The sequence below is a fragment of the Oncorhynchus keta genome, chromosome 1 (genome assembly GCF_023373465.1).
Source record: "Oncorhynchus keta strain PuntledgeMale-10-30-2019 chromosome 1, Oket_V2, whole genome shotgun sequence".
NCBI classification, from domain to species: domain Eukaryota; kingdom Metazoa; phylum Chordata; class Actinopteri; order Salmoniformes; family Salmonidae; genus Oncorhynchus; species Oncorhynchus keta.
Window position 1 is genome coordinate 89,341,092 of NC_068421.1, and position 21,485 is coordinate 89,362,576.

General features: G+C 44.4%; 1 protein-coding gene across 1 annotated transcript in view; it reads left to right on the forward strand.

The window, feature by feature from the left end:
* The window catches only part of gtpbp3 (GTP binding protein 3, mitochondrial), a 38,711-nt gene extending 26,396 nt beyond the window's left edge, over window positions 1–12,315 (forward strand). The window contains 4 exon segments of the mRNA XM_052464340.1: window positions 5,287–5,452; window positions 9,258–9,572; window positions 10,022–11,235; window positions 11,837–12,315. Coding sequence (XP_052320300.1) covers window positions 5,287–5,452; window positions 9,258–9,572; window positions 10,022–10,253 — 713 coding nt within the window. The 3' untranslated portion in view covers window positions 10,254–11,235; window positions 11,837–12,315.
* Window positions 12,316–21,485: the final 9,170 nt, after the last annotated feature.

Below are 21,485 nucleotides of genomic sequence, written 5' to 3' on the forward strand. Positions count from 1 at the left end.
GTATCCCCAATCCAGCTGTTCCATTCTGGATAGCTTGTGAGTCGCAAACCAAATGGAATATAACGTTACGGATAAAGTTCAGAATTACACAATTTCATCACGTCTAAAGCCCCACGTAACTATCCTGAGTGTTTCTAAAGCCCCACGTAACTATCCTGAGTGTTTCTAAAGCCCCACGTAACTATCCTGAGTGTTTCTAAAAGCCCCACGTAACTATCCTGAGTGTTTCTAAAGCCCCACGTAACTATCCTGAGTGTTTCTAAAGCCCCACGTAACTATCCTGAGTGTTTCTAAAGCCCCACGTAACTATCCTGAGTGTTTCTAAAGCCCCACGTAACTATCCTGAGTGTTTCTAAAGCCCCACGTAACTATCCTGAGTGTTTCTAAAAGCCCCACGTAACTATCCTGAGTGTTTCTAAAAGCCCCACGTAACTATCCTGAGTGTTTCTAAAGCCCCACGTAACTATCCTGAGTGTTTCTAAAGCCCCACGTAACTATCCTGAGTGTTTCTAAAGCCCCACGTAACTATCCTGAGTGTTTCTAAAGCCCCACGTAACTATCCTGAGTGTTTCTAAAAGCCCCACGTAACTATCCTGAGTGTTTCTAAAGCCCCACGTAACTATCCTGAGTGTTTCTAAAGCCCCACGTAACTATCCTGAGTGTTTCTAAAAGCCCCACGTAACTATCCTGAGTGTTTCTAAAGCCCCACGTAACTATCCTGAGTGTTTCTAAAGCCCCACGTAACTATCCTGAGTGTTTCTAAAGCCCCACGTAACTATCCTGAGTGTTTCTAAAAGCCCCACGTAACTATCCTGAGTGTTTCTAAAAGCCCCACGTAACTATCCTGAGTGTTTCTAAAGCCCCACGTAACTATCCTGAGTTTTTCTAAAGCCCCACGTAACTATCCTGAGTGTTTCTAAAGCCCCACGTAACTATCCTGAGTGTTTCTAAAGCCCCACGTAACTATCCTGAGTGTTTCTAAAGCCCCACGTAACTATCCTGAGTGTTTCTAAAAGCCCCACGTAACTATCCTGAGTGTTTCTAAAGCCCCACGTAACTATCCTGAGTGTTTCTAAAGCCCCACGTAACTATCCTGAGTGTTTCTAAAGCCCCACGTAACTATCCTGAGTGTTTCTAAAGCCCCACGTAACTATCCTGAGTGTTTCTAAAGCCCCACGTAACTATCCTGAGTGTTTCTAAAGCCCCACGTAACTATCCTGAGTGTTTCTAAAAGCCCACGTAACTATCCTGAGTGTTTCTAAAGCCCCACGTAACTATCCTGAGTGTTTCTAAAGCCCCACGTAACTATCCTGAGTGTTTCTAAAGCCCCACGTAACTATCCTGAGTGTTTCTAAAGCCCCACGTAACCATCCTGAGTATTTCTAAAGCCCCACGTAACTATCCTGAGTGTTTCTAAAGCCCCACGTAACTATCCTGAGTGTTTCTAAAAAAAAATTTTTGGATCATTTGTTGTCATGTCACAACGAGGATGAGGAAGTGAATCGTTGGTTGGTGTACGTTTCTCATAAACAAGTGAAACGCACACCCAATACACACCTAATACACACCCAATACACTCCTAGTACACACCCAATACACACCTAATACACACCCAATGCTCACCCGGCACACAATACACCCCTAGTACACACCCAATACACACCTAATACACACCCAATGCTCACCCGGCACACAATACACCCCTAGTACACACCCAATACACACCTAATACACACCCAATGCTCACCCGGCACACAATACACCCCTAGTACACACCCAATACACACCTAATACACACCCAATGCTCACCCGGCACACAATACACCCCTAGTACACACCCAATACACACCTAATACACACCCAATGCTCACCCGGCACACAATACACCCCTAGTACACACCAAATACACACCTAATACATGCCAAATACACACCCAATACATGCCCAATACACGCCCAATGCTCACCCGGCACACAGTACACACCAAATACACACCTAACACACACACCCAATACACACCCGATGCTCACCCGGCACCCAATACACGCCGAATACACTCTAATACACACCCGATACACACCCGACGCACCCCTGGTAGACTCCAGATACACATCCGATACACATCCGATACACACCCAACACACTTAATACACGCCCGATACACACCCAATACATACCTACTACACACCTAATGCACACCTAACACACACACCCAATACACACCCACCTGTTTCTAAAGAACCTGTTTCTAATGAACCTGTTTCTAATGAACCTGTTTCTAATGAACCTGTTTCTAATGAACCTGTTTCTAATGAACCTGTTTCTAATGAACCTGTTTCTAATGAACCTGTTTCTAATGAACCTGTTTCTAATGAACCTGTTTCTAATGAACCTGTTTCTAATGAACCTGTTTCTAATGAACCTGTTTCTAATGAACCTGTTTCTAATGAACCTGTGTGTAATGTTCTGAGAGTAGCTGGTGCAGAGGAGTCAGGCGCAGGACAGCACAGATGAGTAAACACAAGTAACTTTACTCAAATATTCCAAATAACATGTCGTAATACCGAGCCCACAATAACAGACCGAACATAAATAAAACAATCACGCACAAAAACCACGGGGGAAAACAGAGGGTTAAATAAAGACAAAATGAAAATGAAAAGTGGATCGGCGATGGCTAGAAGGCCGGTGACGTCGACCGCCGAACGCCGCCCGAACAAGGAGAGGGACTTCGGCGGAAGTCGTGACAATCTGTTTCTAATGAATCTGTTTCTAATGAACCTGTTTTTTGTTTATCAGTCATGTGCTCACTAGTTTGAGATATTACATCCTGAGCCATAAAGCAAGGCTCCTTATAAACCATGTGGAACGGCTGTTTGGCTGCTGCTCCACAGGGCTTCCTATCAGAATAATACACGTCTTTATCAGACTCCAGATAAAATCCTGTTATTGTTTCCTATTGAGCTTGGTCTTTCCCAGGGCCCAACTCCCGGCCACAGCTCTTAACACAGAGTAATGGGCTGTCAGTCGTTTGGCTGGGCAGTGGGGAGGGAGGGATCCTACCGTACAGCACTTTGCTCTATGTACGTAGTTCCACTGAACAGAGGCGTGGTTCTGGATGAAAATATCCCATGGCAGGAGAAGATTGATGAGTTTGTCGAGGATCTTATTTTGATTCCAAATAACCAAGAATAGGACACTTCGATAGTTAGTATTTCCCATGAATACACACCGGTCAAAAAAAATAAAGGGAACACTTAAACAACACAATGTAACTCCAAGTCAATCACACTTCTGTGAAATCAAACTGTCCACTTAGGAAGCAACACTGATTGACAAGACATTTCACATGATGTTGTGCAAATGGAATAGACAACAGGTGGAAATTATAGGCAATTAGCAAGACAACCCCAATAAAGGAGTGGTTCTGCAGGTGGGGACCACAGACCACTTCCTGGCTGATGTTTTGGTCACATTTGAATGCTGGCGGTGCTTTCACTCTAGTGGTAGCATGAGATGGAGTCTACAACCCACACAAGTGGCTCAGGTAGTGCAGCTCATCCAGGATGGCACATCAATGCGAGCTGTGGCAAGAAGGTTTGCTGTGTCTGTCAGCGTAGTGTCCAGAGCATGGGAGGTGCTACCAGGAGACAGGCCAGTACATCAGGAGACGTGGAGGAGGCCTTAGGAGGCCACAACCCAGCAGCAGGACCGCTACCCCCGCCTTTGTGCAAGGAGGAGCACTGCCAGAGCCTTGCAAAATGACCTCCAGCAGGCCACAAATGTGCATGTGTCTGCTCAAACGGTCAGAAACAGACTCCATGAGGGTGGTATGAGGGCTCGACGTCCACAGGTGGGGGTTGTGCTTACAGCCCAACACCGTGCAGGACGTTTGGCATTTGCCAGAGAACACCAAGATTGGCAAATTCGCCACTGGCGCCCTGTGCTCTTCACAGATGAAAGCAGGCTCACACTGAGCACATGTGACAGACGTGACAGAGTCTGGAGATGCCGTGGAGAACGTTCTGCTGCAGGCAACATCCTCCAGCATGACCAGTTTGGCGGTGGGTCAGTCAAGGTGTGGGGTGGCACTTCTTTGGGGGCCGCACAGCCCTCCATGTGCTCGCCAGAGGTAGCCTGACTGCCATTAGGTACCGAGATGAGATCCTCAGACCCCTTGTGAGACCATATGCTGGTGTGGTTGGCCCTGGGTTCCTCCTAATGCAAGACAATACTAGACCTCATGTGGCTGGAGTGTGTCAGCAGTTCCTGCATAGCATTGATGCTATGGACTGGCCCGCCCGTTCCCCAGACCTGAATCCAATTGAGCACATCTGGGACATCATGTCTCGCTCCATTCACCAACACCAGTTGCACCACAGACTGTCCAGGAGTTGGCCTCATCAGGAGCATGCCCAGGCGTTGTAGGGAGGTCATACAGGCACGTGGAGGCCACACACACCACTGAGCATCATTTTGACTTGTTTTAAGGACATTACATTAAAGTTGGATCAGCCTGTAGTGTGGTTTTCCACTTTAATTTTATTTTTTTGTGTGATTTTGTTGTCAGCACATTCAACTATGTAAAGAAAAAAGTATTTAATACAAATATTTAATTCATTCAGATCTAGGATGTGTTATTTGAGTGTTCCATTTATTTTTGTGAGCAGTGTATTTAGTTGTAGAGGTTTAAATAGAAGAGAAGATATATGGGAAGGAAAATGTCTGTCTGTCTGTCTGTCTGTCTGTCTGTCTGTCTGTCTCTCTCTCTCTCTCTCTCTCTCTTCTCTCTACCTCTCTCTTTCTCTCTTCTCTCTATCCCAATTCCTCTCTCTCGTTCTCCCTCTCTCCCTTCCTCTCTCCCTTCCTCCCTCTCTCCCCCTCTCCCCCTCTCCCTCTCTCCCTTCCTCCCTCTCTCCCTTCCTCCCTCTCTCCCTTCCTCCCTCTCTTCCTCCCTCTCTCCCTGTCTGTCTCCCTCTCTCCCTGTCTGTCTCCCTGTCTGTCTGTCTGTCTCCTCTCTCCCTGTCTGTCTCCCTGTCTGTCTGTCTGTCTGTCTCCCTCTCTCCCTGTCTGTCTCCCTGTCTGTCTGTCTGTCTCCCTCTCTCCCTGTCTGTCTCCCTCTCTCCCTGTCTGTCTGTCTCCCTCTCTCCCTGTCTCCCTGTCTCCCTGTCTGTCTGTCTGTCTGTCTGTCTGTCTGTCTGTCTGTCTGTCTGTCTGTCTGTCTGTCTGTCTGTCTGTCCCAATTTCTGTCCATCTCTCCATCTTTCTCTTCATTCCTCTGTCCAGGCCAGCGTCCAGCAGCCATCGTGTCCCCCATCGCGGGCACCACCAGGGACATTGTGGAAACCTCTCTGGACATTGGGGGCTTCCCTGTCCTCCTGAGTGACACCGCAGGGCTCAGAGACTCCTCGGACAGCGTGGAGAGAGAGGGGGTCCGTAGAGCCCGCCAGAGGTAGGTGCTTATCAATCAATATCAACGTGTATACACCACACCACATACTGTATATGGTACAAAGCATTATGGTCCAAATGCGTGTTCCATTTCAACTAGTTGAATATCTTTGTTTTGCAGTTCACCTAACATGAATACACTAATTCTTATCATCAGGACTAGGATATGGGAAAGACCTTCAACAATACCCAATGGAGAATTATTGGGAGTCTCTTCCTGTGAATTGTGACTTCTGTACAGAACGAAGTCTAGTGTTGTCTACATTGTATGAACAATATGAACAATATGAACAAAATGAACAATATGAACAATATGAACAATATGAACAATATGAACAAAATGAACAATATGAACAAGGTACTTGAAAATCCTCGAAAACAAAAGAAAAGGAAGAAATAATTCAAGGCTTTTTCCTTATGTTGTATTTTGGCTTCAGCTCCAGTTCCTCAGTGAGAATGTATGGATATAAATACCAGACGTAAACACACTGAGGAGGTGGGAGGATGTGCCACTATACACATTAATATTTACCATACAGAGGGTGAGGCACACACACACACACACACACGTACACACACGCACGCACACACGCACACATACACACACACACACACACACACACACACACACACACACACACACACACACACACACACACACACACACAGACACACACACACAGACGCACACACACACACACATACACACACACACACACACACACACACACACATACACACACACACATACATACACACATACACACACAGTGACAGAGTCAAATACATACATACCGGAGCACTGGCGGCTGCCTCCATTGTTTACACCAGTGTAGAATAGCAGCAGCATAAATGTATATACTCCTCCCTGAATACACACACACACACACACACACACACACACACACACACACACACACACACACACACACACACACACACACACACACACACACACACACACCCTCCCTCCACAGACTTGGCCAGACTGACGAGAGGGAGAGGGGAGAGAGAGGGGAGGGATCGAGGGGAGAGTTGGCCCGGTAGGAAGTGCAGGCAGTTCTTGTGCTTAAAGGTACTTTCTGTATGTCTGTCAGGGGATCCAGGGCTCATGACCTGGGGGGGGGCAGGAAGGAGGTAGTCAGAATAAGCATCCTGCTGCTTCTGCTGCTGCTAGTCCCTGGGGGCAGGGGAGAGTCCCTGGGGAGGGGGGTCCCCACAGAGATACAGTTAATTATGTGACTGTCTCTAGATTCCCTACCTATGCTTTTTTGTTTCAACAAAAATGGACAATAAAAATGGACAATGCTACGCAATTCTATTCTAATCTGGGGGATTATGAAGTGGGACTGCAGTGGATAGCAACACATTTACAGACTCCTGACCAGTTCTGCTATTTAGTTTTTTTTTACACTGATCTTAAAAAATGTTTTTTTTTACACAATGTCTCCGCCATCATTTCCTATGACCTTCTGGAGATCAGAACAGTGGTCACTAACCTCCATTTGAATGGCAGTTTGTACTTCAACGAGTCGGCAGCTCTGGACGTTCTGCTAACTCTGGACGTTCTGTTTACTCTGGACGTTCTGTTTACTCTGGACGTTCTGTTTACTCTGGACGCTCTGTTGACTCTGGACGTTCTGTTTACTCTGGACGTTCTGTTTACTCTGGACGTTCTGTTTACTCTGGACGTTCTGTTTACTCTGGACGTTCTGTTTACTCTGGACGTTCTGTTTACTCTGGACGTTCTGTTTACTCTGGACGTTCTGTTGACTCTGGACGTTCTGTTATGTTAACTCTGGACATTCTGTTGACTCTGGACGTTCTGTTGACTCTGGACGTTCTGTTGACTCTGGACGTTCTGTTGACTCTGGACGTTCTGTTTACTCTGGACGTTCTGTTGACTCTGGACGTTCTGTTGACTCTGGACGTTCTGTTGACTCTGGACGTTCTGTTTACTCTGGACGTTCTGTTTACTCTGGACGTTCTGTTGACTCTGGACGTTCTGTTGACTCTGGACGTTCTGTTGACTCTGGACGTTCTGTTGACTCTGGACGTTCTGTTTACTCTGGACGTTCTGTTTACTCTGGACGTTCTGTTAACTCTGGACGTTCTGTTGACTCTGGACGTTCTGTTGACTCTGGACGTTCTGTTGACTCTGGACGTTCTGTTTACTCTGGACGTTCTGTTGACTCTGGACGTTCTGTTGACTCTGGACGTTCTGTTTACTCTGGACGTTCTGTTGACTCTGGACCAGAACCTAATCCCGGGGACTCAAAAGAGGAAGTGACGGCTCAATAGAGGCAGAGGAGCATCATGACGAGACTACGTCGGCGTGCAAATAAAGCGCCTGGTGCCGAACGTACGGTCACTAGAGAATAAACTGGACAAGCTCTGTTTGATATTATCCTATCAACGGGACCTACAGATCTGTAATATTCTATGTTTCATGGAGTCGTGGCTGAACAGGGACATGGATAATATACATCTTGTTGGCTTTTCCATTGTCAAGACCGGTCAGCAGCCTCTGGTAAGCTGAGAAGGGGAGGGGTGTCTCTTAAAACAACAGCTGGTGCGTGATCTCTAATGTTAAGGAAGTCTCAAGTTTTTGCTCGCCTGAGTTTGAATAGCTTATGATAAGCTGCAGGCCATACTATTTACTATTTTTCTTAGTTGTCTATTTACCACCACAATCTGATGCTGGCTCTACAAGCTGTATAGGGCCATAAGCAAACACACTTCTTGTGGCCGGTGATTTTAATGCAGGGAAACTGAAATTCCTTTCACTTCATTTTTACCAGCATGTTACCTGTGCAACTAGAGGCCAAAAAACTCTTTATCACCTTTACTCCATACACAGACCATAACTCTATCCTGATTCCAAGCAAAAACTCAAACAGGAAGTACCAGTGACACGCTCAATTCAGATGTGGTCCGCTGAAGCTAAGATACAGGACTGTTTCCCTACCCCAGACTGGAATAAGTCTGGGAGCTTCAACATCTAAATGGAAGCAAGTCCCCGCAGCAATGTTCCTACATATAGTGGTAAGCCTCCCCAGAAGAGTGGAGGCTGTTACAGCAGTAATGTTCTAATATCTAGTGGAAAGCCTTCCCAGAAGAGTGGAGGCTGTTACTGATTTTGGAATTAGATGTTTGATGAGCAGGTGTCCACATACTTTTGTTCATGTAGTGTATATATCTACCTCAATTACCTTGTGTAATTGACTCAGTACTGGTATATAGTCAAATTATTGTTACTCATACCATTATTTATTATTTGTGTTGTATTTTTATATATTAGATTTGTACCTTGTCAGCTCGGGGATGTGAACTTGCAACCTTTCAGTTACTAGTCCAACGCTCTAACCACTAGGCTACGCTGCCGCCCCAAATGAAGGAGGATTAATTGTCAGAGTAGAGGACCTTGTGCATTTCAGGTAAAATAACAACCCAATGTTTATATCCCAGGTCAAATTAGCTAGCAACAGTAAGCTAGCCAGCTAAATTGCCATGAATGTTTAATGCTTTTTGTTCTGTCCCCAAGTTAATATAGTTGGTTCAGAGTTCGTTTTGATATGTCAACCTGTGTGTCCTGATCGCGTCTGGTGTGTGTGGACAAAATCAACATGTGCACGATGTCGCGCGTGGATGCACGCCTTCGTGCGTGGATGCACGCCTTCGCTCGCCCGATGTCGCGCGTGGATGCACACCTTCGCGTGCCCGATCTAGTCAGCATGTTAGTCTTGTTGTTGTTTACGAAGCATGTGACAAATAAAATTTGATTTGATTGCGTATTTTCCCTTCAGGGTGGAGCAGGCTGATCTGACCCTAGTAGTGGTGGACTCCACCCAGCTACCCCCAGACCCTCATCTAGTAGCAGCCTTCCTCCAGGAGCACCTCAGCACTGTGCTGCCCAGCCCTGAGGCCGGCATGGCGGCTGCCTCAGACAGGGTCCTGCTGGTGCTCAACAAGAGTGATCTGGTACCTGAGGGGCAGAGGGAAAGAACAGAGGGAGAGCTGAGAGAGAGACCGGGTCTCCCTCCTGCATGTTTTCTGTCCTGCTCTACCAGTACAGGCCTGGAGGATTTTCTCACTGTGCTGCAGAGCAGGGTCAAGACTCTGTAAGTATAGAGTACAGTTCTGTGTTAATGTTACTGTATGCTTCTATGTATGTTTTTGGGCGGAATCCACCATGGGCGGAATCCTAACTCTGATTGATAGATTCATTGTGCAATTCATTCGAAATCAAACTTAGGTAACACTTTGATATCGCAAGTAAGTTAGGATTGGTCCCTAAGCTTTTGATAATATCATGCATGACTTGTCATAACATGAGTCATAACACCCTGTGCTTACCCTACGGTAGGAGTTTCATTGTGTCGTTTACAGCCCGCCGTATCCTGTGGAAATGAGGAATAAACTCTGATTAGATTTGATACATCCTGAGTCTTTGAAGAAAGTAACGCTGATAGCATCTCCCAGACTGAAGATCAAACACCCCATTATTTTGAAACATTTGGCAGCGCCGGCCGGCTCACCACCTCAGTTATAACACATCTGCTTCATCCAGGTGTGGCGACCCTCTGAGCGGAGCTCCCAGTCTGACCCAGGCCCGTCACAGAGCCCACCTCCAGCAGAGTGTCCAGGCCCTGAACCAGTACCACCAGTACAGAGACCAAGACCTGGCCCTGGCCGCAGAGGGGGTCCGCCTCGCCCTCACCCACCTGGGACGCATTACAGGACGGGTCGGAGCCGAGGAGATCCTGGACATCATATTCAGAGACTTCTGTATAGGGAAATAAATGGTTGAACGTGGATACATCTCATGCAGAAAGGACACTAGATCACGTGACTCTCACACGAGATCACATGACTCTCACACGAGATCACATGACTCTCACACTAGATCACGTGACTCTCACACTAGATCACATGACTCTCACACTAGATCACGTGACTCTCACACTAGATCACGTGACTCTCACACTAGATCACGTGACAGGGTGGAACACTAACACAGACTTTAAGTGTAGTTATTCTAGCAATATACCAAAATGTAACTAGTGTATTTCATTGTTTGTCCTGATCATTTGAACTGGTGGATCTCAACTCTTGCCAGACTGAAGAAGTGTAAACATCTTAGCAGATCATCTGTGACTCTCTACTGAGTCACTGTTTGAGTCATCATCGCTCTGTGTTCTGTGGGAAATAAACGGTTTGGTAGGCGATCATCTCTGTGTTCTGTGGGAAAAAGACGGTTTGGTAGGCGATCATCTCTGTTCTGTGGGAAAGAGACAGTTTGGTAGGCGATCATCGCTGTTCTATGGGAAAGAGACAGTTTGGTAGGCAATCATCTCTTCTATGGGAAAGAGACAGTTTGGTAGGCGATCATCTCTGTTCTATGGGAAAGAGACAGTTTGGTAGGCGATCATCTCTATTCTATGGGAAAGAGACTGTTTGGTAGGCGATCATCTCTGTTCTGTCGGAAAGAGACAGTTTGGTAGGCGATCATCTCTGTTCTATGGGAAAGAGACAGTTTGGTAGGCGATCATCTCTGTTCTATGGGAAAGAGACAGTTTGGTAGGCGATCATCTCTGTTCTATGGGAAAGAGACTGTTTGGTAGGCGATCATCTCTGTTTTGTTGGAAAGAGACCGTTTGGTAGATGATCATCTCTGTTCTATGGGAAAGAGACAGTTTGGTAGGCGATCATCTCTGTTCTGTGGGAAAGAGACAGTTTGGTAGGCGATCATCTCTGTTCTATGGGAAAGAGACAGTTTGGTAGGTGATCATCTCTGTTCTATGGGAAAGAGACAGTTTGGTAGGCGATCATCTCTGTTCTATGGGAAAGAGACAGTTTGGTAGGCGATCATCTCTGTTCTGTCGGAAAGAGACAGTTTGGTAGGCGATCATCTCTGTTCTATGGGAAAGAGACAGTTTGGTAGGCGATCATCTCTGTTCTATGGGAAAGAGACAGTTTGGTAGGCGATCATCTCTGTTCTGTCGGAAAGAGACAGTTTGGTAGGCGATCATCTCTGTTCTATGGGAAAGAGACAGTTTGGTAGGCGATCATCTCTGTTCTGTGGGAAAGAGACAGTTTGGTAGGCGATCATCTCTGTTCTGTGGGAAAGAGACAGTTTGGTAGGCGATCATCTCTGTTCTATGGGAAAGGGACAGTTTGGTAGGCGATCATCTCTGTTCTGTGGGAAAGAGACAGTTTGGTAGGCGATCATCTCTGTTCTGTGGGAAAGAGACAGTTTGGTAGGCGATCATCTCTGTTCTATGGGAAAGGGACAGTTTGTTCCCTCGATCATCTCTGTTCTATGGGAAAGAGACAGTTTGGTAGGCGTTCATCTCTGTTCTATGGGAAAGAGACAGTTTGGTAGGCGATCATCTCTGTTCTGTCGGAAAGAGACAGTTTGGTAGGCGATCATCTCTGTTCTATGGGAAAGAGACAGTTTGGTAGGCGATCATCTCTGTTCTATGGGAAAGAGACAGTTTGGTAGGCGATCATCTCTGTTCTGTCGGAAAGAGACAGTTTGGTAGGCGATCATCTCTGTTCTATGGGAAAGAGACAGTTTGGTAGGCGATCATCTCTGTTCTGTGGGAAAGAGACAGTTTGGTAGGCGATCATCTCTGTTCTGTGGGAAAGAGACAGTTTGGTAGGCGATCATCTCTGTTCTATGGGAAAGGGACAGTTTGGTAGGCGATCATCTCTGTTCTGTGGGAAAGAGACAGTTTGGTAGGCGATCATCTCTGTTCTGTGGGAAAGAGACAGTTTGGTAGGCGATCATCTCTGCGCCCTTTGTTCCCTCTCTCCATCTGGCCTTGATTAAATATTTACGTTTCCTCGCTGAACTCCTCACCCCTCTTCCCCAGTTTATTCCTTCTCACCCAGGTCTCTGTCACATAGGCAGTGCTCGGCCGTACACGCACACACCGTCTCTCTGTCACACAGTCTCTCTGTCACACAGTCTCTCTCTCACACAGTCTCTCTCTCACACAGTCTCTCTCTCACACAGTCTCTCTCTCACACAGTCTCTCTCTCACACAGTCTCTCTCTCACACAGTCTCTCTCACACAGTCTCTCTGTCACACAGTCTCTCTGTCACACAGTCTCTCTGTCACACAGTCTCTCTGTCACAGTCTCTCTGTCACAGTCTCTCTGTCACAGTCTCTCTGTCACACAGTCTCTCTGTCACACAGTCTCTCTGTCACACAGTCTCTCTGTCACACAGTCTCTCTGTCACACAGTCTCTCTGTCACACAGTCTCTCTGTCACAGTCTCTCTGTCACAGTCTCTCTGTCACACAGTCTCTCTGTCACACAGTCTCTCTGTCACAGTCTCTCTGTCACACAGTCTCTCTGTCACACAGTCTCTCTGTCACACAGTCTCTCTGTCACAGTCTCTCTGTCACAGTCTCTCTGTCACACAGTCTCTCTGTCACAGTCTCTCTGTCACACAGTCTCTGTCACACAGTCTCTGTCACACAGTCTCTCTGTCACACAGTCTCTCTGTCACACAGTCTCTCTGTCACACAGTCTCTCTGTCACACAGTCTCTCTGTCACACAGTCTCTCTGTCACACAGTCTCTCTGTCACACAGTCTCTCTGTCACACAGTCTCTCTGTCACACAGTCTCTCTGTCACAGTGTCTCTCTGTCACACAGTCTCTCTGTCACACAGTCTCTCTGTCACAGTCTCTCTGTCACAGTCTCTCTGTCACACAGTCTCTCTGTCACACAAGTCTCTCTGTCACACAGTCTCTCTGTCACACAGTCTCTCTGTCACATTGTTTACTGCGGGTGTTGAAGTAGAGGGCTGCGGGTCCCGACAGAGATCATTGTGGCGCAGTCTGTATTGTTCATGCTGCGGTTAGGAGCGGACGGTCAAACCAGACAACTTTGGGATGCAACTCAATATTAGGAAGGTGTCCTTAATGGTTTTTACACTCAGTGTATGTATGGTCCCAATGCAATAGAGTAGACTGCCATTGCTGGGGTAGGAGAAGAATGGGGCAGATATCTTTCCAAGGAAATGTACTTCCTAAATATGATTAGGCTATAGTTTACCACATTGCCTAAAAATAATTATTGATCACCCATATTTGTCTCTGTCTGAAAATAGTCCCACTCCTGAAAGGTAGGCTATAAAACGTTGCTCAAGAGAAAGTGCAAGCGTCTCCAACTCAGTAAACGACATCTACTCTCTTGGCTGATTTGTGAGAATTTCTGGTAATTTAAACTATTTCTTAGGTTATTTTGGTGGATTTTTGATATTGCCTATAGGGCTCAAAATTGCTGGACCATGGCTGACAAGTGCGTTGCGTCCTCACAGACGGCTAAATGAACGTTGCGGAACTACGGGTTGAGGTCAGGTCCAGTCATTCCTGGTGTGATGTGAAAAGCTGCGGGAGTGGGATGAATAAATCAGTGGTGCGCAGACCTCTATATTGAAATGCCTTTCTGTTTGGCATCTACTCAGGTCTTGATGTCTTCTCCAGCAGTTAGGGGATGTGTTTGACCCAGCTGTATAACACTGCTGAATCAATAGAGCACAATGGAGAACACAGTAAGTAACAAAACAAAATACAAGTTATTGGAATTAAGGAAGTCTACATCTATGGGTGGCAATGAGCCGACATCTTGATAATGGGCCTGTTGATATGTTATTATCATTAACCTTGGAAATCCTGGAAAAGGTTTCCTTTGTTTTTCCTTGAAACTGGACTGTTGGTACCTGGAATTCTCTGATCCTCTGAGAAACAATGTTCCTGATAAATGTTTGATACGAAAGAAATGACCATTTAGTATTGTAATCTATTTTTAATAAGTCGGTTAGAACTGGAAGAACACACCCAAGGTAAAATGAGTTTTACATTGGATACTCGGTGGATATTCTCATCAATAGCATTGAACCAAGCATGCCATGACTATGAAGATGGTATCTTCTAAATCGGGTGGAAAAAGAAAAATCACATTTTTCACGTGTCACGTTTTCACATTTAAATCTTCAATAGGTCTTACACAATTCCTTCTATGACTATGAAGATGGTATCTTCTAAATCCGGGGAGGATGGACAACAATCCACACTTTTTTTGTTTACATTTTAATGTTATTCTGGGGACAGGGGCTTTTGTGTAACAACTATTGAAGATTGAAAGCTGAAACAAAATGTATAGCTAAAAAATAAACACATGGATTTTTGTCCATCCACCCCTGATTCAGAATATACCATCTTCATTGCCATGGCATGCTTGGTTCATTAGCTATTGATGAGAGAACCGAATATCCAACATAAAAATGATTTTACCTAGGTGAAGAACGCCTGGAATTCGAATTAGTGTTTACCAGGATAAACGTGTGCTTTTACAACAAAGTGATCAAAAGAAAATAAGAACATAATTTCATATTGTTGTTTCTCTATTATGTGGCCGTTTTCAAGATAACCTTTTATCACAAGACCAGACACCAATGGACGTGTCATGGTTGAGTGATGAGTGTAGTTTAACCTGTGTGGTAATCGTGTTTCCTCTGACGGAGGTGTTTGTGCGTCTGTGTGCATGTTCGTGTGTTGTGAGGAACAGGGTGACTATGGAGTGTAATTGGGGGCATTCGGGTTCACAGATGTGCTCTGTGTGCGCACTCCCCCTGTTTGACTCAGGGTAAGACAGACTGTCTGTGTGTGTGTTTGACCGACCGCAAGGGGGGGAAAAAACAGTCCTTAAACAAAGGATTTCCTGAGAACAGTAGAGGCTCCTTCACCTGTAGTTCTGTCATGCATGATGAACAGATGCAGTCTCAGCAACATGTATCTTATAAACAATCACTTTTTACTTGAACTATTATTCTCCTCCAAGAGTGGCTGTAGGGTATGGAGTGGCTGTAGGGTATAGAGTGGCTGTAGGGTATAGAGTGGCTGTAGGGTATAGAGTGGCTGTATGTTATTAGGGTATAGAGTGGCTGTATGTTATGGGTATAGTGGCTGTAGGGTATAGAGTGGCTGTATGTTATTAGGGTATAGAGTGGCTGTAGGGTATAGAGTGGCTGTAGGGTATGGGTATAGAGTGGCTGTAGGGTATGGAGTGGCTGTATGTTATTAGGGTATAGAGTGGCTGTAGGGTATGGAGTGGCTGTAGGGTATGAGTGGCTGTATGTTATTAGGGTATAGAGTGTCTGTATGTTATTAGGGTATAGAGTGGCTGTAGGGTATAGAGTGGCTGTAGGGTATGGAGTGGCTGTATGTTATTAGGGTATAGAGTGGCTGTAGGGTATAGAGTGGCTGTAGGGTATGGAGTGGCTGTATGTTATTAGGGTATAGAGTGGCTGTAGGGTATGGAGTGGCTGTATGTTATTAGGGTATAGAGTGGCTGTAGGGTATGGAGTGGCTGTATGTTATTAGGGTATAGAGTGGCTGTATGTTATTAGGGTATAGAGTGGCTGTATGTTATTAGGGTATAGAGTGGCTGTATGTTATTAGGGTATAGAGTGGCTGTATGTTATTAGGGTATAGAGTGGCTGTAGGGTATAGAGTGGCTGTTAGGGTATGGAGTGGCTGTATGTTATTAGGGTATAGAGTGGCTGTATGTTATTAGGGTATAGAGTGGCTGTAGGGTGTAGAGTGGCTGTAGGGTATGGAGTGGCTGTATGTTATTAGGGTATAGAGTGGCTGTATGTTATTAGGGTATAGAGTGGCTGTAGGGTATGGAGTGGCTGTATGTTATTAGGGTATAGAGTGGCTGTAGGGTATGGAGTGGCTGTATGTTATTAGGGTATAGAGTGGCTGTAGGGTATGGAGTGGCTGTATGTTATTAGGGTATAGAGTGGCTGTATGTTATTAGGGTATAGAGTGGCTGTATGTTATTAGGGTATAGAGTGGCTGTATGTTATTAGGGTATAGAGTGGCTGTATGTTATTAGGGTATAGAGTGGCTGTATGTTATTAGGGTATAGAGTGGCTGTATGTTATTAGGGTATAGAGTGGCTGTATGTTATTAGGGTATAGAGTGGCTGTATGTTATTAGGGTATAGAGTGGCTGTATGTTATTAGGGTATAGAGTGGCTCTATGTTATTAGGGTATACAATGGCTGTATTTTATTAGGGTATGGAGTGGCTGTATGTTATTAGGGTATAGAGTGGCTGTATGTTATTAGGGTATAGAGTGGCTGTATGTTATTAGGGTATAGAGTGGCTGTATGTTATTAGGGTATAGAGTGGCTGTATGTTATTAGGGTATAGAGTGGCTGTATGTTATTAGGGTATAGAGTGGCTGTAGGGTATGGAGTGGCTGTATGTTATTAGGGTATAGAGTGGCTGTATGTTATTAGGGTATAGAGTGGCTGTAGGGTATGGAGTGGCTGTAGGGTATGGAGTGGCTGTATGTTATTAGGGTATAGAGTGGCTGTATGTTATTAGGGTATAGAGTGGCTGTAGGGTATATGGCTGTAGGGTATGGAGTGGCTGTATGTTATTAGGGTATAGAGTGGCTGTTAGGGTATAGAGTGGCTGTATGTTATTAGGGTATGTTATTAGTGGCTGTATGTTATTAGGGTATGGAGTGGCTGTATGTTATTAGGGTATAGAGTGGCTGTATGTTATTAGGGTATGGAGTGGCTGTATGTTATTAGGGTATAGAGTGGCTGTATGTTATTAGGGTATAGAGTGGCTGTATGTTATTAGGGTATAGAGTGGCTGTATGTTATTAGGGTATAGAGTGGCTGTATGTTATTAGGGTATGGAGTGGCTGTATGTTATTAGGGTATAGAGTGGCTGTATGTTATTAGGGTATGGAGTGGCTGTATGTTATTAGGGTATGGAGTGGCTGTATGTTATTAGGGTATGGAGTGGCTGTATGTTATTAGGGTATAGAGTGGCTGTATGTTATTAGGGTATAGAGTGGCTGTATGTTATTAGGGTATGGAGTGGCTGTATGTTATTAGGGTATAGAGTGGCTGTATGTTATTAGGGTATAGAGTGGCTGTATGTTATTAGGGTATAGAGTGGCTGTATGTTATTAGGGTATGGAGTGGCTGTATGTTATTAGGGTATAGAGTGGCTGTAGGGTATGGAGTGGCTGTATGTTATTAGGGTATAGTGGCTGTAGGGTATGGAGTGGCTGTATGTTATTAGGGTATAGAGTGGCTGTATGTTATTAGGGTATAGAGTGGCTGTATGTTATTAGGGTATAGAGTGGCTGTATGTTATTAGGGTATGGAGTGGCTGTATGTTATTAGGGTATGGAGTGGCTGTATGTTATTAGGGTATGGAGTGGCTGTATGTTATTAGGGTATGGAGTGGCTGTATGTTATTAGGGTATACAGTGGCTGTATGTTATGGAGTGGCTGTATGTTATTAGGGTATAGAGTGGCTGTATGTTATTAGGGTATGGAGTGGCTGTATGTTATTAGGGTATAGAGTGGCTGTAGGGTATGTTGGCTGTAGGGTATGGAGTGGCTGTATGTTATTAGGGTATAGAGTGGCTCTATGTTATTAGGGTATAGAGTGGCAGTAGGGTATGGAGTGGCTGTATGTTATTAGGGTATAGAGTGGCTGTAGGGTATAGAGTGGCTGTAGGGTATGGAGTGGCTGTATGTTATTAGGGTATAGAGTGGCTGTAGGGTATGGAGTGGCTGTATGTTATTAGGGTATAGAGTGGCTGTAGGGTATGGAGTGGCTGTATGTTATTAGGGTATAGAGTGGCTGTATGTTATTAGGGTATAGAGTGGCTGTATGTTATTAGGGTATAGAGTGGCTGTATGTTATTAGGGTATAGAGTGGCTGTATGTTATTAGGGTATGGAGTGGCTGTATGTTATTAGGGTATAGAGTGGCTGTATGTTATTAGGGTATAGAGTGGCTGTATGTTATTAGGGTATAGAGTGGCTCTATGTTATTAGGGTATAGAGTGGCTGTATGTTATTAGGGTATGGAGTGGCTGTATGTTATTAGGGTATACAATGGCTGTATTTTATTAGGGTATGGAGTGGCTGTATGTTATTGGGGTATAGAGTGGCTGTATGTTATTAGGGTATAGAGTGGCTGTATGTTATTAGGGTATAGAGTGGCTGTATGTTATTAGGGTATAGAGTGGCTGTATGTTATTAGGGTATAGAGTGGCTGTATGTTATTAGGGTATAGAGTGGCTGTAGGGTATGGAGTGGCTGTATGTTATTAGGGTATAGAGTGGCTGTATGTTATTAGGGTATAGAGTGGCTGTATGTTATTAGGGTATAGAGTGGCTGTAGGGTATGGAGTGGCTGTAGGGTATGGAGTGGCTGTATGTTATTAGGGTATAGAGTGGCTGTATGTTATTAGGGTATAGAGTGGCTGTAGGGTATAGAGTGGCTGTAGGGTATGGAGTGGCTGTATGTTATTAGGGTATAGTGGCTGTAGGGTATGGAGTGGCTGTATGTTATTAGGGTATAGAGTGGCTGTAGGGTATGGAGTGGCTGTATGTTATTAGGGTATAGAGTGGCTGTAGGGTATGGAGTGGCTGTATGTTATTAGGGTATAGAGTGGCTGTATGTTATTAGGGTATAGAGTGGCTGTATGTTATTAGGGTATAGAGTGGCTGTATGTTATTAGGGTATAGAGTGGCTGTATGTTATTAGGGTATGGAGTGGCTGTATGTTATTAGGGTATAGAGTGGCTGTATGTTATTAGGGTATAGAGTGGCTGTATGTTATTAGGGTATAGAGTGGCTCTATGTTATTAGGGTATAGAGTGGCTGTATGTTATTAGGGTATAGAGTGGCTCTATGTTATTAGGGTATACAATGGCTGTATTTTATTAGGGTATGGAGTGGCTGTATGTTATTGGGGTATAGAGTGGCTGTATGTTATTAGGGTATAGAGTGGCTGTATGTTATTAGGGTATAGAGTGGCTGTATGTTATTAGGGTATGGAGTGGCTCTATGTTATTAGGGTATAGAGTGGCTGTAGGGTATGGAGTGGCTCTATGTTATTAGGGTATAGAGTGGCTGTAGGGTATGGAGTGGCTGTATGTTATTAGGGTATACAGTGGCTGTATGTTATTAGGGTATAGAGTGGCTGTATGTTATTAGGGTATAGAGTGGCTGTATGTTATTAGGGTATGGAGTGGCTCTATGTTATTAGGGTATACAGTGGCTGTATGTTATTAGGGTATGGACATACTGGCTCTATGTTATTAGGGTATACAGTGGCTGTATGTTATTAGGGTATACAGTGGCTGTATGTTATGGAGTGGCTGTATGTTATTAGGGTATAGAGTGGCTGTATGTTATTAGGGTATAGAGTGGCTGTATGTTATTAGGGTATGGAGTGGCTCTATGTTATTAGGGTATATGGCTGTAGGGTATGGAGTGGCTCTATGTTATTAGGGTATAGAGTGGCTGTAGGGTATGGAGTGGCTGTATGTTATTAGGGTATGGAGTGGCTGTATGTTATTAGGGTATGGAGTGGCTGTATGTTATTAGGGTATACAGTGGCTGTATGTTATTAGGGTATACAGTGGCTGTATGTTATGGAGTGGCTGTATGTTATTAGGGTATACAGTGGCTGTATGTTATTAGGGTATGGAGTGGCTCTATGTTATTAGGGTATACAGTGGCTGTATGTTATGGAGTGGCTGTATGTTATTAGGGTATAGAGTGGCTGTATGTTACTAAGCCCTTGCAGACAAACCACATGATCAAAATCACATCATTTCATGTTTGCAACATCATAAGAGGGCGGCAGAGCTTCAAACAGGAAGCTACCATCCAAGCACAACGTTTTTTTCCTGTTTTGATGTTAAAGTTATAAAACTGCCATAAATAAGGCACTGCCAAATTCTGATGTATATGTACATACTATGTACTGGTGTATATGTACATACTATGTACTGGTGTATATGTACATACTATGTACTGGTGTATATGTACATACTATGTACTGGTGTATATGTACATACTATGTACTGGTGTATATGTACATACTATGTACTGGTGTATATGTACATACTATGTACTGGTGTATATGTACATACTATGTACTGGTGTATATGTACATACTATGTACTGGTGTATATGTACATACTATGTACTGGTGTACATGTACATACTATGCACTGGTGTATATATACATACTATGTACTGGTGTATATGTACATACTATGCACTGGTGTATATGTACATACTATGTACTGGTGTACATGTACATACTATGTACTGGTGTACATACTATGTACTGGTGTACATACTATGTACTGGTGTACATGTACATACTATGTACTGGTGTATATATACATACTATGTACTGGTGTATATGTACATACTATGTACTGGTGTATATGTACATACTATGTACTGGTGTATATGTACATACTATGTACTGGTGTATATGTACATACTATGTACTGGTGTATATGTACATACTATGTACTGGTGTATATGTACATACTATGTACTGGTGTATATGTACATACTATGTACTGGTGTATATGTACATACTATGTACTGGTGTATATGTACATACTATGTACTGGTGTATATGTACATACTATGTACTGGTGCATGAAAATACATACAAAAGTTGCCAATATCGTTTTGTAATTTTGTATTTTTTGTTATTGTCCCGCCATACCAACCCTAGCTAGCTAAAGTAGGACAGCACAGTGTAGCTAAAGTAGGACAGCACAGTGTAGCTGAAGTAGGACAGCACAGTGTAGCTAAAGTAGGACAGCACAGTGTAGCTAAAGTAGAACAGCACAGTGTAGCTAAAGTAGAACAGCACAGTGTAGCTAAAGTAGAACAGCACAGTGTAGCTAAAGTAGGACAGCACAGTGTATCTGAAGTAGTACAGCTCAGTGTAGCTAAAGTAGGACAACATGGATTAGCTAAAGTAGGACAGCACAGAGTAGCTAATGTAGGACAGCATGGAGTAGCTAATGTAGGACAGTATGGAGTAGCTAAAGTAGAACAGCATGGAGTAGCTAAAGTAGGACAGCACAGTGTAGCTAAAGTAGGACAGCACAGTGTAGCTAAAGTAGGACAGCACAGTGTAGCTAAATACATTTC